Source organism: Vidua chalybeata, chromosome 2, assembly GCF_026979565.1.
Source record: "Vidua chalybeata isolate OUT-0048 chromosome 2, bVidCha1 merged haplotype, whole genome shotgun sequence".
Lineage (NCBI taxonomy): Eukaryota > Metazoa > Chordata > Aves > Passeriformes > Viduidae > Vidua > Vidua chalybeata.
Genome location: NC_071531.1, coordinates 50,106,671 through 50,123,501, shown reverse-complemented (window position 1 = coordinate 50,123,501; position 16,831 = coordinate 50,106,671). Strand labels below are relative to the sequence as shown.

The 16,831-nt window shown below is 39.3% G+C and overlaps 1 protein-coding gene across 2 annotated transcripts in view; it reads right to left on the bottom strand.

Moving 5' to 3' along the window:
* KLF12 (KLF transcription factor 12) overlaps positions 1-16,831 on the bottom strand; it is a 232,562-nt gene that overhangs the window by 133,752 nt on the left and 81,979 nt on the right. For both annotated transcript variants that reach the window (XM_053935016.1, XM_053935018.1), the window contains exon 3: positions 9,967-10,056. In XM_053935016.1, coding sequence (XP_053790991.1) covers positions 9,967-10,056 — 90 coding nt within the window. The remainder of the gene's footprint in view (positions 1-9,966; positions 10,057-16,831) is intronic.

Below are 16,831 nucleotides of genomic sequence, written 5' to 3'. Positions count from 1 at the left end.
GAAGATCTAGAACAACAGTTTGGGAGACATGAAACACATGAAGAAGCTCCAGTACAAAAAGGCAGTATAGCAGGAGGAGCAAGAGAAGGATGAGCACACATATATCTCACAGGAACACATGGGTGGTGCTGGGAAAGCCAAAGCCCAGCTGGAGTCTAGATTTGCAGGGTATCAAAGGCAACAAGAACTTCTACCACTACATCAGCAATACAAGTATGAACAAGGAAAATGTGGGTTTGTGGCTGAAACAGGGGACAGCTTGCTGATATCCTTGCAGCACCTTCCTCTACCGTGTGTGAAAGGTGCTAGAAATTGGCAAAAAGAAAGTGGAAAATGTCGTGGAAGGGCACACACAATATTGAAAACATATCAAGCATATCTGTAACCCAGACAGATGCTGCTGTCTTCCAAGGACAAACTGATTTGATTGCTACAGAATTTCCAGCAACTCCCTTACTGCAACGCCATTAGCTCATCACAGAGCATCACAGAGAAGATCAGTGTCTCAGCATCAGTATCAATCTCATTGTACTTTCCTACAATGAAAGTAGGAAACAAGGTACAAACATCAACAGAGACAAAGGAGGAGGGTGCATGTGACATCTGCGTGGTCAGTGTTCCCTTCAGGCACCAGGGGAATGGAGGCAATTTGGAGGAGACAGGGCTGAGTGGGCTAATCAAACATGATCCTTTCCACGAACAAGCCTTGCCTGGGAAGATCACCTGTCCTCCCTTCCACTGCATCCTCAGCACCTCTCCTCCTCCTCGTTCCCTGCCCACCCCAGTGAGCTGGGTCTTACCATACTTGTCTGATTGGACTCCATCCTTGGGCAATGGGAAGCATGAGCAGTGGCCTGTGCTGGTAGGGGAGGACAAACACAACCTTTGGTTGCTGCTGGCTTTTTCTGCCTGCAGTTCCTATGGTTTTCTGTTATGCTTAACTGATGAAACCAAGCAATAACAACATCTGTAAAAAAATGTCTGAAAGCAGATGCTCCTCTAAATAACAGTTTATTAAATACTCATCCTCACAATGAGGGGTAAGGGGTGGGGAGAGGAGGGGAGTGAGGAGATTATGAAGGGAATTAAAAAAAAAAAAAAAAAAACTAAAACAAATAAAAAAAATCAAGAAAACAGAAACCTTACAGTAATTTATGTAAAGACTCATCTCCACAGGGAGAAATAAGGAAAAAAGCCAATGATGCTAAAAAATATATACAGCTCTTTCAGTACTTCCCCAGCAGGATACAGAAAAAAAGTAAAATATACATCAAAAAGAGTATTTATAAGACAACCTCCAACAGAAAAGAAAAGCTAAGAGAACATCAATGAACAAGAGAAAAGTAGAAGCAATCCTTTCTTATACTGAACAGCAAGGATTAAAATAATTTTGGTACTTTCATAACATAATGGCATTTCTCTCATGATGCTGAAGTGCTCGTGATACTGTAAATTATTGAGTTATATTGGCTTATGCTTATTTTTCTTAGGCTAGCCAGTATATAATAAAAATATAGTAACAATGAACACTTACACAATACTTCTCACTTCAAGAGTCCTTGAAGAAATAGAGTATAGCAATTACCAAACTGAGAGCCAGGAAGAGAGAAGATTTCACTTTACCGAAGTCAAAACAAAGGGAAAGGACAAGAGCCCAGGCACTTCCATCTCATTTCTATTTTGAACATATCAAGGTGCCCTGGTGAGCAAAATATACACTGTCATAATGAACTGACTACTCTAATGAGCATTATAACAACAAAAAAAAAAATTCCATCAAACTCATCTGTGAGTAGAACAAAATGAAACCTAATGACTAACTTTTCTCCTAGTGAAATAAAAAAGATTTTGTGAGTAACAATTATTTCACAGAGACATTTCAATGGAAAACATTTTTAATCATCAGCTCTGGACCACAAAATTAGCATGCATCAGCAGGCCTGCACTACCCATGCACATATATAATCGTAGACGGAGGTAAACAAGAGGTAATTCAAGGTAGCTTTCTTGTAAGAAAAGTGAGATTACCTAACTCACTTTCCTCCGTTTCTTAATATGAACACTTATGTACATATGTACACTTATGTACACTTGTAACCTACTGAATTTCACTGCCACTGCAGCCTAAATTAAATTTCAGATGCCCAATCAGGTGAGTTACCAGACAAGAAGAGTAACTGCTTTTCATATGCCAATAATAGTTTCACACATGAAGTCTAAATACTCATTGTTGTATCTTAGAATTCCACTGCACTGTAACATGAAACAACACAAACCTGTGATGAGTTTCAAGGCAAAGGTGCAACAGGATTTTAGAATACAGCGCTGTATACCAGCTGATATATGGCATGCTCTGAGCTCCCATGACTACAGTGTTAATACCCTTCTGGCACAATGCATAAGAGCAAAAATCTGTACCTCACTGGTTCCTCAATTAGGATTGCAAGCTGAATCACAATTACAGCTAAACTGTCAATACGGGATTCCCCAAGGAGAAGGAAATAGAGCGCACACGAGTGTCATGGGAACTTGGGTTATCAGGGGGAGTTCTATTAATTGTAGATATTTGGATGGTTAAAATCTTTCTTGCAATTTTTTTAAACCATTTTCAATGACTTCTTTAGTGCAGTAATGGAAATGTTGAACATCTTGCATAGGAATCTATTTTCAACCCAAAATGTAGATTTTGGAATTCACAATAACCACAGATATACAGCTTGTATATATCATGCTTGTTTTTCTTTATGCCCAGTTTCTCAGCTGAATAAATCTTCCAGGAGACTCCCAGCATAAGCTCTGGTAGCAGAGCAAGCTGAGAGGTCATATGTCATCAAAAAAGCAGACTGACTTGAAGGTGAGCTCACAAAATAGTTGATTGGGGATAGAAGGCAATCAAACTATAATCTTGCAATGAACTTCAGCACTATGCTGCAATCAAAGGGTCAACTTTTCTTCTCCCAAAGGCAACATTATTTTTCTAATCCATATAAGAATATAAAACATATCAATTTTCGTATCTAACATGATAAATTCTGTAACCGTGTTTTTGCTATGGAACTGTAACAATATTAAGCTATGTTAGTTTCTGGGTAACATTCCACATTCTCTATGAGACTTTCTCCAATCTTAGCAGATAAAGTATTACCCTTCTCCTCTACCAAACAGTTCTTCCTAAAAAGCTAAATTTCTTGTAATTGAAACCATCTTATTGTTGCCCTTCTATTACTACAGACACAAGAAATCTCTTGGGCCTGGCACTGTTGGCTAAACACACACTGTTTGGAGCAGAGATCTTCCTCTGCTTCACTCCTTTACACTTGCTCCTGTATTCCTAATAAGCACCATCACTAATACCTGAAGAACACTATTAAAAGACTGTCTAAACTTCTGATTAATTAAACCTAGATACCCTGGACCACCCTTTATCAGTACAACACCTCACACAATTAAGTTTTCACCGAAAGTGAAAATCCCCCTGTTCCTACCATACATATAACAAACAATACCAGACAGAATAAGGAGCACATTCCCTGCTGTGCTCTGTAACAGTCAACTTAGCTGCCTAGGAAAGGAAAGCAATGGCAGACAGCGGTCAGTAAATTAAGTCTCAGAGGATTTGGGATACTTCACTTAGTGTGAATTTCAGCATCATACATCTTACCACCCTACCTGCATTTTTAGTCTGCAATTTTGGTTAACTTGGCAAAAAGACTGCCTGGCAAGTGTGCTGAGCTGGTTAAGCTATCATTTCCTGTTAGTCTTAAATCTATTACCTTTCTATTGCATTTTTGGGTTTGATCCCTGAAGAGAAAAAACAAATGAAAAACAAACAAGGAAACCATACCTACATCCATGACAAAACCCCTTGGCTCCCTACACATCAGCTGACTTCAAAAGCAGTAAGAAACATGAAACACTGAAAAGATTCTATGTTTGATAATGCAGTAGTGCAGAGACATGTCAGAAGTGGGCAGCTGTGGTCCCAGAGGAGTAAAATGTCTCAGGATGTAGTTCCAGATACAGGTCACCAGTTGTAATCAAAAGCAGCACCCAAAATCTTTTTCCCACTCTCCCCATCTCCATATAATACAGGCTAATCCGTGAGTTCACATGCAAGTATGATTTGCAGGACATATACAACCCTTCCCTTTCTCCCTTTAGGTAAGTTTTTTCCTGGACCAGTGATCACTTGACCCTGTACACCCCAATGTCACTGAGTCACTGGCAATGGATTGAGCAAGAATGCCAGGATGACAGCAAAGATGTAGGAGTTGGCTACCTTTTTTCTTCATGCAAGCTTCCACTCAACACGAAACAGCACCTGCAGCACTCGTGAGCTTGTGATGCTTGATTTGACCTAATTAATCCAACTGACATAATCCTTCTAGGATGTGACTTGCACCCTTCTGGGTTGCAAGCACAACCTTCATCTGTGCTCAGGAAATACAGTGTATCTCCTTAAGTACATCTCCCAGGGCTTTGCATTGTGGCCTGTAGGTTAGGTCCTTACTGGATCTGGAGTCAGATCTTGACCTCTTTCTGAAGACTGTTCTACATTTATGGCACTGCAAAGTAACCAATGAATTGTACCAGCTGTGATTCTAACACCTCATAACTCCCTGAGTGATGCCAATTGCAAGATGAAGAAAACCAACAGAAAGCAAGACGGGCTTTCTTTGCAGAAGAGATCAATACATGTGCACTGTCCATACACAACTTGTTTCCCCAAATCAGTCATGCTAAACATTAAGTAATTCAGAAAACAAATAAGTAATTAAATGAAGCAGAAATTCACAAATGACAATACCAAATATCAGAAGTGCTCTTTCTTCTACTAATACAAAGAATGTATACAAGCTGAATGAATCACTGCAAAAGAGTTCCCCATATAGTCACGGAGTAAGCTTTGTTACTGAGACTATTATCAACTGAATATGAATAGGTATTTTTGGAAATCTTTAAAAATAAGAGATTTATGTCAGTATTACCCAGGCTGAGGTAAAACATGTTTATGTATATAACAACATAAGGATGGATGGCATTCTTCAGATATGAGACAAGAAGATAATTTGGCTGGCTCTGAAAGACACAGAACAATATTGGCTTTTTAAAGGGTTTTATCATTTTAATAATTTCCTTTCATAATTCAGTAATTATAAGTGATTCGAATGTAGACAGACCAAGAAGAATTAGGAGGAGACTCCAGAATAAGATATATAATCCTCCAGTGATGATTTGAGAGAACAAAATGTAGGCAAAAGAACAGATGAGACTGCAGATCTGGAAACAAAAAGACTGATGGAAATTAGCAGTTCATCATTCTCTGTATTTTAAGATTAATTGTGGGATATAAGTCCCACATTTATATCTCCTTTTAACAACAGCTTATGGCCCAATTCAGCAAATACTTGAAAAGCACAACTGAACACTAAGTCACACACTACCAATTTTTAGAAACTGGGCCACATTCTGCAATTACTAGCAGGACTTTCAAACTCCACACTGAAGCCAGTCAACACTCTTCACCCTAACTTCTTAATAGCAGCCACCACATTAAATTCTCCACCCAGTCTCTATTGGCAATACATTAATCCAGCTTCCACGCATTTTCACAATCAGAAGTATTACTTCCAGAATAGCTTTTGGCATACACAAAGAATGAAGTTTTTTTTTTTTTTTGCTGCTGAAGTACCCCACCTTCAGCCTCATGGGGAGGGATTGCCTTCATGTCCTTTTTTGAAGCTGGTAACTGAGAAAGATTTTACTGCAGCCCAAAAGATCTAAAGTTGTAGGTCACTGGAGGATATTAAATGATAAGCAAATTCATATTTCTGAAGTAATTCTCCCAATTTATTAGCAATGTTAGCTCCTATTCCACAGTAGGGGAGATAATAATGAAGCCTTGTTAAAGGGCGATGCAATATCTTTTATGTAATGTCTTTTTTTCATTTGTGATAAAGTCATTAAAGCAGCACTGTGTCTTCCTGAAGCCTCAACCAATAGACTGCATTAAATCTCCTGTGCAAAATTAAGTACAATAGCTCACTGGAAAAATAAGCATGTGTTCTTGCTAATGCTGATGGCCTTCTTAAAAGCATTAAACTACTCTAAATTGGTGACAATAAAACAATACAGAACTGTTTAGACTTTTTCCAAAGCAAAGAGAAAATCCATTTCCCTTGTAAATACCTCTTTGTTCCAAATCTGACTACTAACCTCTATCTCATAAGGCATGTCTTCCTTACGGACTGACTAAATCCTATTCTCCCACAATGACCTAGCTTCAACTCAGTGTCTTAAATCTGGGTTGATAAAGGTTTGTCTTCATTACACCAACAGAGGCTGCAGTTCCAGAGTCCTACTCACCTCTTCTCTAGTCACATGGTCCAAGGATCTAGTGCATGGGGCACAGCTGAAATCTCAGCTCTAATTTCCTTTCAGACTCAGCTAGAGAACTGGGCTGCTTTGCAGCTGGGAGTACCTCACACAGTTTCATTCTCCCAGGGCTACCCTAAAAATCTCAGCTGGACTACACTTTCTTTGCTTACTCCTTCTGCAGTATTGCATTTTAAATTCACCTTCATTTGCTCTAGGTAAGTAGCACTTGTGCAGCATAAGGGCTGGGACTACTATTTAAGAAAACTACTTAAAAACTATTCAGTGGTATCAGACCAGGTTTGGACAGGGCACCCAAATACAGCAAAAGACACAGAGGAATCATGATACACAACAAAACATGTAACACAAAAGTTAAAAGATCTTAGAGCTCACGCACAAATAGTAGAGAAGAACATTACATTATACTTAATCTCTTCTGCAAAACACTGAAGTCTCCAAATTAAAACAAGAAACAAGGGAATATATTGGATTGATTGGCTAGCTTGGTATCTAAATACAGCAAGAACTGCTAGTATCTGCTCTGTCCTGGTTCCTATCTACATCATGCATGACTTCTACTACTACCATACATAGTCAAGAGACAACCTGGTGAAGACCAAGTTGCCCAGAGTAGGACAGGGAAGATTAATTTCTTATTAATGTGCATTGGCACATGGTGCATTTTTTTACCACAACTGTCACAAAAAGTAAGTGAAAAAGTAACCCAAGGTTAAAAGCTGGTGTGTTTCTATAAAAACTTTTTTTTCCCAATTGTACTCTCATTTTGGCGCTGTAGGTGGGCATGTTCCTTCTATCTGAGTTTTTTTACTTCCATGTTGTTGTCTAGTTATTGGAATAATCATTTTTCACTTTACCAAGAATTATAAGCTAGGTGTTTTCTACTTCTTTAGTTAATAGCTCAAGGGGAGGACCAGTTGGGTGTGCAACACAGTCCTGCACACATAAATGTCCAGACAACACCCAAACTCCCCCAGCAAGGTCCTGTGGGTGAAGCCAACCTCGGAGGCCATGAATCACAAGGTAGAGTTATCTGAGGCACAACTACAGAGTTGTGCAAACCTACATTTTCTGGATGACATATTCATGTGTCCTGCAGAAAAGCATTCAACATTCCTACAAGGAATAGGTATATATCCTTAATAATTCTTTAAAATTAAGAAGATGTTTATTTGAAATATGGGCTCACACTTAAAAAGGAAACAACTCAAAGTGGTCCTGTAGCACTTCTAAGACAATCGCACCCTAAAGCCTCATGGGCAATGCATGACAACTCAGCGTTCTCTAGTCTGATAGAGCAGTGCTCACCATCCTGGTCAAGGGCCACTGGTGCTCCAGACACTGTTGGTTTCACTTCTCCACAACAGATATTGCCTTCATGATTCTCCAATCACAGATGAAACCTTTTTTACATAACCCTTAGCCCATGTCTCACTTTTGCCCTTGCAAACCTAGAGCAAACAGCTGATACCAAGCCAGAACAGCAAAAAATCCAAATGTCTTCCCCTCTGGGTTTTGTAAGAGTTCATCTGGTGTTCAGCTCCTACATGATGAAGCTCTGGCCCTTACACTCAGAAAACTCAAAATGCCATCTTAGTTCCCGAAATTTCAAGTAGAAGTCACATTACCTGTACACACATATGCTGTAATAGAGGTGCAAATCTAGGGACTTTGGGTGCTGTAACAACACAGACAGACACCACAATTTCAAACTCCTACTACTTAGATCACACTTCAGTTCCCACTCTATGCTTCCCAGTTATGATATTCATCTTCCCAAAGAGATCCACATGCTGATTTTGGTAATCACAACCTTCAAACACTTGTCCCTGTTATGTATACCAACATCTACATATTCAAAGCATATTCAAAGCATGTCTCCGAAGTACATGCCAAACATCTGTTTCAACCAGCTCTCTTTAGAGTTTAAGCTGTTTGCTGGACAATTGCCATCCTAATGGCCAGCTCCTCTGTTAGTGAACTGGAGAATTCATTTTGTATGTATTGATTGTTCCCTAATGAAGAATCATAAAGGTGCCAGAGACTCTTGACCAGACACTACTTAATTAGTACTAAAGTGCATAAAATTCCAAATCAAACGAGCTCTTTGTATAATGGCTCAGTCACTGGGGGAAAAAGTGATATCATTTTCTGCTTATACGGAAGTCCATAAAATTTGATTAAAAAACTCTAAGGAAATTTAAAAAATATATAGATTATTCATTTCCTTCCAGTTCCTAAGACACCAAGTAGGTCTTCCAGAAACAACTCATGCTTTGCTAAAGGAAGTACTCTTCATAAAGGACGCAGCAATACATATCACGCACAGAATTTATTTTATATTGAACAAAGGCAAATGCCAATGGAACCTTTGTCTTCTGAACACTATATAGAAACGTCTCCGTTACATACAAAGATATGCAAAGCATCCAAAAGGTACTAAAAACAAATGGATCTGTCTTTTCATCATCATGGCTCACACAATAGTTCAATTCTTGCATTCCCACAAATTACATTATATTGGAGTCATTTCTGAGGGTACTTGCTCTCAAGAGGCAGTGGTGAGCAAGAACTCGATTAAATGCCAACCTTTTTCTTCCTCTCAAACTTAAAGCCTCAAAAACACCCTGAATAACTCGTATTGCCTTGCAAGTATTTCAAATTAAGTCACCCTGAAAGTTAATTCCCTCTTTTCCATATCATTCAAATTCTCAATTAAATAACTGAGAAAATAACAGAAAGGGAAAAAGCCAAGTAACAGAATTAGGCAAAAGCCTACAAGGCAATAGCACTGCTGCTTCTATTAGGCCGCTTTTGAAGGCATCTGTCTTCAGATTAGTAAAGAGGCTTGGACTCTTTGGAATAACGTTATCATGTAGACAAGGAAACAAAGTTTCATGATAAAAAATACATTAAAATAGATACCCTGGCTGTAATCTACAATCATTGATATCACATATGCAAGAAAATCCCTCCCATCTTCCTAAAAGCTATTACTCCAACACCAAGTTCTGCAAAAAAATTCAAAATCCAGTTCATGATCTGTACTGTATTCAGCAGCTGACATGATACCAGATTCATTCCTCTTATCTTAATGATAAACAAGTGCATTTCACCAGACAGAGAGCAGGTTTCCACAAACAGAAAATGGAGTAGGACGAGCATATAAAGGATGAAACAATCGCAGTACAGCAAATATCCCTAGAAGGCAGAATAGCAAACATACATACATACATACTTATATGGACTTCCCAGACATATGGCTTCCTTTACTGAAATCTATTCCTTTTTCCTATTTTTTTTTAATTAAGCTGCACCTATTTTTAATAGGTGTAAAATTACACCAACAGCATCTTCGCTATCTCAGATGATTTCAGTAAGTCTTCTGCAGAGTTTTGCTCTGTGCTTCCAGCAGATCAGACTAGATGTTCACCGGTACAAGTCGCAAGAAAATATGCTCCAGGACAGTGGAAATAAAGAAAAACAGAGAAAAGAAAATGGGAGGGAAAGCTAACCACAGAGAAGCTGGGGAAGGGTTACCAGAGTGAGGTCACACAAACCTCTGCTTACCCCTTGCTCAGATTCCAGCAGCTCTGTTTTGACTCTGACTGCCGGCATCCCATCAAGCATTAACATTCTGTTCTCAAAGGCGCTGATGTCCTAAGGCAAAAAAGGACAAAGTTAATAAAAAAGTTATGAACAAACCACTTGTTTCAATTCACTGGTTTAAGTTCTATGATACTGTAGAAGTATGTTTCTTTCACCGGAAATAAAGTTAACGAGGAGGATGTAATAGTAATTTGAAGGAGTAGCTGCCAAGTTACTACTTCTGCTAATATAGTAAATCATACTTTCAGTTATCCTTAAAAGAGAACTAAATCCTTGTAAGCAACAAGGAAAAATCATCTCCAATTACTATTTTGTAATTTGAAATTAATTACACAGGTACACATATATTAAGTCCTTGCTTTAGAACTGAAAAGGAAAGCAGTGGTGTCAAACAGTTTGAAGATTTTGGCAGTATGCTTAGGTATAGTTGATTTCAGTCAAAACACTTGTACTTCTGGTAGAGAAAGCTTACATGGGGAGAAGTTACAGTGAAGGCCTGTACCTATACACATTAAAAATTACTACACAATTGCTCAAATTTCTTATCATTGTCTTATAAAGTTATCAGCATTTGTGAATGAAAATCTCCACACTGTGGCAAGCACATTTCTCTCTCTCTCAAGATTTTTTATTGAGGTGCACAGAGATAAATGTGCTTGCCACATCCACACAACTCTGAAACAATAAAAATTATCTCTGAGAGAGATAAAAAAGCAAGTTAAAAACATGCACTGTCCATGTAGTTATGGGCACTATATGCTGAGAGCTTCAAGCTGAAGAAGGATTTGCAGAACTGTGCTTCCCTGAATCAACATTTCTGCTGTTACTAGAGCAGTTTATGAGGACGTACAGAACAGTCCTCTTGTGCCTTCAATTCAAACAGTACCTCAACCTGAATCAATTTTCTACTCCAGACAAGGCTCAAGGCTGGTGTTTGAAAGCAAGTGTCTTCAGCCACCATTTAGTCTGGACAACATGGAGAGAATAAAAACCCTTTTATCCTTCAAGCTAGAATGTGAGCTTACAAATCCAGACACCTTGGTCAGTGCTACAGAAATGTGGAGACATCACACCCATTTTTTAAATAATGTAACTAGAGCACACTTCACTTACAAGTAACTTATTCACAGTCAGTTATTAATCTACAGCCCTGTCTGGAAGGCTCTAAACTAGAAACTCACCTCTGCTCTGGTACCTTGTAGTCCTCTAACTGCATGAGAATAGGGAAAAAAACATTTTCCCTGTGTTTCACAGGCAGCAGATCCATTCAGCACTGCATGGTGCCATTATTCGTAAGGACTGCATTCACAGCCTTGTTTCTTATCATGGTTGCTACAGTCAAAGTTTAAGGAAAATGGTCTATCTGAACACAGCTTCCAAAATACGTTTTAAAAACTTAAACTACTTTAAACATTTTCTTTTTTCCATTCGATACACCTCATCCCAGGACCTCCACTTTCCAGGATATAAATACTGCAGAAACTGTTTATTTTTTGTATACTCCTTTACTGTAATTTAAAGAACTTGTTGAAAAGGGAAACTGATATGCCCAACACACTGCCAAAAGCAGAGCAAATGACCTGCTTAAAATGCCTGTCACCCTCACTTTAAGTCCTGTGTATTTTAGCACCCAGAGTTGTGGCTACTTACTACAGGACAAGAAGCAGCTTGATGGTGAAGCAGATAAGCAAGTGTAATCTCTATTTCTTACCTTTAAAAGTAGATTGAGATCATACACAAAAAGCTCTAAATGCTTAGAAGTTATAAAATTTCAGATTGAACAAGTAAATTTCAGCAGGACACCTCTGCATTCAGACATGCAAGAATGCAAACCAGTCAAGCTATTGAGATGTCTCACTCCATGCTATGCTACTGCTGTACATCTACTGTACTTTTAAAGCTTGACACAACAGGAAAAGGAAGAAAAACAAGTTCTTCCTATGTTTGCTGAGCAAATTATTTTGTTCACCTTGATGTTTATTCAGTGTTTGAGACATGAGGTGGAAAACAGAGGAAGGGTCTCTGATGCCACAAAGAAGCTGGATGAAATTGTGTCTGACTTTACATCTTTCTTCCCAGCAAGGGCACTGCACTGTTTACTTATTAGCAGCAGATCTCAGGTGTCACTGAGCCCCATCAGTTTGGATGTGGTTTGAGTGGAGAAAGAGCAGAAGCCAGTATGGCATTCCTGGCTCCCCCAGTGCCTATTTTGCAAGCTGAGAGGTCCCTCTGCTTTCTTGATTTATAGGCAGCACAGTTGAATTTTACAGCAAGATCAGGAATACACCATCATCAAACATCCCTTAGGCTGTTTAGCTCATAGACAAAGAAGGATGAGCTAATGCTGCACCATGTCCCTGAGGAAGTTTTACCCGCCTGAGCACAGGGACGAGGCTGGCTTACACAGGAGGCACAGGCAGAAGGAGGGGGGAAGACAAAGTGCCACGGAGGAAAGGCAGGTTTAATGAACTGTTAGAATCTGATTAGAGGCTAATGTCCCTTTTAGTGCTTTGTACCAATTTACAGCTGATATACTTGAACCATTTTTTCCCCACTGGCTGTGATAAACTCATTAGTTTTAAAAATGCAAGCTAAACAGAGCCTTTGAAGTTTAAAACTGATAAATCATGAAAACCTGACTAGTTCATGTACCATTTAACACATTTACATTTAACTAAATTTTCATCGTGTTAGCTTCTCCTTTTGTTCCCCAAAAATCTTATTTCTTAAAAGCAGCCTTTCGAGAGCTGGTCTGAAGAGCAAATACTCTAGCTGCAAACAGCTCTGCCTTTTGGGTAATTCATAATTCACAGGAGCAATAATCACAGGAGTAAATTATTTCCAAACTATTTGATCTCGTCTGCATTTATAACTTGAAGTACGTTGTGTGACACATCCTGAGAGGCCACTGCTGAGTAGATCCAGTCTGTGTGTGATCACAGGGACGACACATTCAGCCCAAAGTCACCTAGAGAGATGATCCAAACAGCACTCTCCTGCCATAACCAGTGCTTGCACTACAGTACGTTCAAAGCCATGCAGCAAACCAGGTAATTGTTGAGGTTTGCATAGAGTGAGCTGTCACCTAAGGCAAAGGGGCTTGAGTTACTCCCACTGGGACTGGGATATGAATTGAGCTCTTCCAGGAGCCTCCAAGGTCAGGCAAGCAGATTGAGCATCCACATCAAGAGTGAGGCCAGGCTGCTCCAGCGCCCACATTAACTGATGACACTCATGAGACCCACTGGCAGAGATTCAGGCAACCCCATTTTCTTCATTAACTGTGGTAGCTAACTTCCAGCCCCCAAAATTGCTCAGGTGAAGGGTACCTTAATTCGTGTGACAGTCCTCCCTTTTCTAGTCTCCCACCTCAACCCTCCTGCTGGACTCCTTTACCACCTTCGTAAAACACACAGCAGATGTAGGTCCTAAGCTGGGCAGACAGTGAAGCCAAACACTGCATGACCTTAGCAAAACATCTGTTCTCTTGGATGAATAACTCATCCTAAAAGAGATAATGCTCTCTTTCTCAGTGCCATCCACTGGAACCTGCCACTAATCACTTTTGGCAGGTTGAAATATTAATTAAAAACACAAATCATACCCGGGTCCGTATGGGCAACTGCTACTAGAGCAGTTGTTACACAAGACAGACACGCTTTCAAGCTTACAAGCTCTTTTGAGAAGCTGCAGCAGTTAGTTAATAACCAGACTCTCCCCACTCCTAAAAGGACTACATTTTCTGCACAGCACCTCTACAACCATCACTGACATTTTCTTCGTGAGGATGGCTTTCTGCTGCAATTTTTAATCAAATTATCTTTCACTACTTTAGCGGAAGAAAAAAAAAACCCAAATCGTTATCTCATCCTGATACAAACCCCCTCAGCACCCTGTAGTGTTTATTTAATTATGAATTACACTATTATGACATTTGCCATCCACAAGAAGTGCTAAGGTTTTGTAGGCAAGTTTTTCATTTGGCCAAGCCATACATTTTAAGAATCACACTGCAAATTTTTAACAATCAGAGAGGATCTGATGCCACAACTCACCTCCTGTTCTGAGACACCACAAAGACACCCCTAAACACCCTTTATAAGACAATCATAAGATTACTGAAACCAGATATCCCCACCCCACATCATAGTTGTCTCTCTCACTCTCCAAGATTTTCACATCTAGCTGCTCAGTACTAAAGCCTTACCACGCAGATAGGCCCTACCCCAGGCAACCCCAGAAAGCGAGCAGTGAGCTCAGGCTTCAGAGCACCCAGAACTCAGACCTCACATTTCCTGTGTGGGTTGACAAACATTTACATTCCTGTGAAAGAAAGCCTCCTCATCTTGTTTCACTCCTGAACACTCAAGTGATAGAAAGGCAAGGCAGATGATGCTTGCTACTACTGCTACTAATGAAAGGCTTAGTCTCACTGAAGAGCTGCACACTGGTAAGACAGACACTGATGATTCTGCTTTTTTCCATGGTGACCTAAAAGTTTCAGCTGACAATTCAATCTTCAAAACTCTTGTGGGCTTGGCCTTCATCATCTACCATATGCCCTCCCAAGCCACTGCTGCATTCCTCCTCTCCCTCAACAGCACAAGGGAAGAACAGAATAAAGAAATGCTTAGGAAATGAGATAAAGACAAGAAAATTACTTATGAGATACTGACACAGGCGAAATGGATTTGATTTAGGGAAAATTAATTTATTGCCAATAGAGTTGGATGATGAGAAACAAAGACTAAAACTAAGCACCTCCATCCCCAGCTTCCTTCTGCCCAGTCCTACTTCATTCCAAATCTTCCTTTACTTTTCTGTACAAACTTAACTTCTAACTCGACACACTTTGATTTTGAGAAATGAAGTATCAGCTGGGGGAAGAGCAGTCACAAACTCACCGTTCAAGCTACAGTACAAAGTTTCAAGCTTCAGGGAGTACATTTGAACAGCTAAGAGCCATGAACAACCTTCAGGCAGTCCTTCTCACCCAAAACTATGACACAAAACTTTCCCTACCTTATCTTCTAGTTCTTTTTACACAAGTTTTCTGTACCTGTAATAATTTCTTAATTCATCGTTATATTCTTGGGGTAATTTTTGTTATAACAATGTTCTTGATAGTTGATAAACATAGGGTTTTAAGTCTTGCTTTTTTATACAGGCGTCTTAGAAATATCACTGAACTAACCATGAAGTAACCTATGTCAGTTATATGCCCTATAAATAAGATTACCTTGTTGATTTTTTTCAAACACGTATACCCAAATTCTTATTATTCTCTTTTCTTATATCACTACATGGAAGTTATTTATCAGTCAAAGCAAGAGTCACATAACACATCAAGACAAAAATGTGAAGTGATCTACTTGAGGTAAAGGAGAACCTTTTAAAGGTATGATTAGGTAAGTTTTTCAAAACATGAAAAAAGAGAAAAAAACAAAGAGAAAAAAACAATTTCTCTTAGTTTCAAGGGATAATAGAAGATTGAAGGATCACCATTTCTTATCAAATGTAACAATCTTCATAGGGAGAGAAAGCCAAATAAACCTGTCAACTCAGTTTTCTGAAGACCTTTATATACCATACAACAAGATCAGTTATTCATTTAAATGCAGTTCTCTCTAGGATGAAACATACCAGTTAAAGAAAGTGCACTGATGTGGCTAGAAGAGAATCACTTAACTGGGAGTTCTGCCAGGAAACTAGGGGTAACAGCCCATGACTTGCCATAAGATCATCATATGTAATTATATCCATAGCTGTGTAAAATGTTCATAATGAAAGCAGAGATTCTGGTAGTTCTGTATTTTACTCCAAACTTGAATTTTCAGTCAAATTCACCAGAAAACTATGGTTTGCCTTTACTGATGCTTCAAGGAAAGCCAAAATAACTTAAGTGAAGTAAAGCCTTAGACTTCTTACTGTTTTCACATGAAACTGGGGGGGAAGGGGTGTGTGGGGGGGTTGATTCTAGTTCATTTCAATTCAAAATTAAATTTCTTTGGTGAGAAGGGACACAAACATTCAACTGCATGGCATCCAGTGAACTGGGAGGCATCACAGCTCTGAGTGTGGTCTCTTACTACAATTGTGACTGTCAGGTAGAGCCCAGACCTCAACAGCACCTGTGACTTGACACTGTCAGTGCCTGAGGCACATGCAAGGGTTGGCCTTCAAGCTCATGTTCCCCAGCTCAGATCCTTGCTAGAACTACCAGACCATGTCCAGCTGTATCCCTCTCATACCAGTACAAAGATGTGCACATGCAACACAAGTTTCTCAAATTCCTAGTCCATTGCCTAGATCTCTTGCAGAGAATACTACTAATTTTGAAAACAGCAGACTTCCAAAATTATGAAGTACTCAAATCCCTAAGGATGTAGCTATGTTGTAATCTGCAATATATTTTTACAGATCTGTCTCCAGGAAAAGACTTCATGTCGAGACAGTATTCAGTGGAGATAACAGAGATCTCAAATTTTGCTGCTATAATCTTTTTTTATTAGCTTGGGTTTAAGTTAGTTTTAGGGAATATAAATAGAACTGAAGAGATGTGGTCAGCTTCTAGGTGACAGAGGATCACCAAGTGCATTGGTAACTAGAGGCCAATCTGCTATTTCTCAAAATCAGCAGGCAACCCTGTCAGCTTTGATGGCTTAAAATCCTTTTACATCAGCTCTGCTGTCCTGCCAGTTTTAGCGATTCTACAAAGAATTATGGATCCTTCCTGTGGTACAGACACAATAGGTTACAACCAACAGTACTTACACCAAAGCCTCACATTTAACTTTTATCAACATTAATGACTTCATTGTCTTCC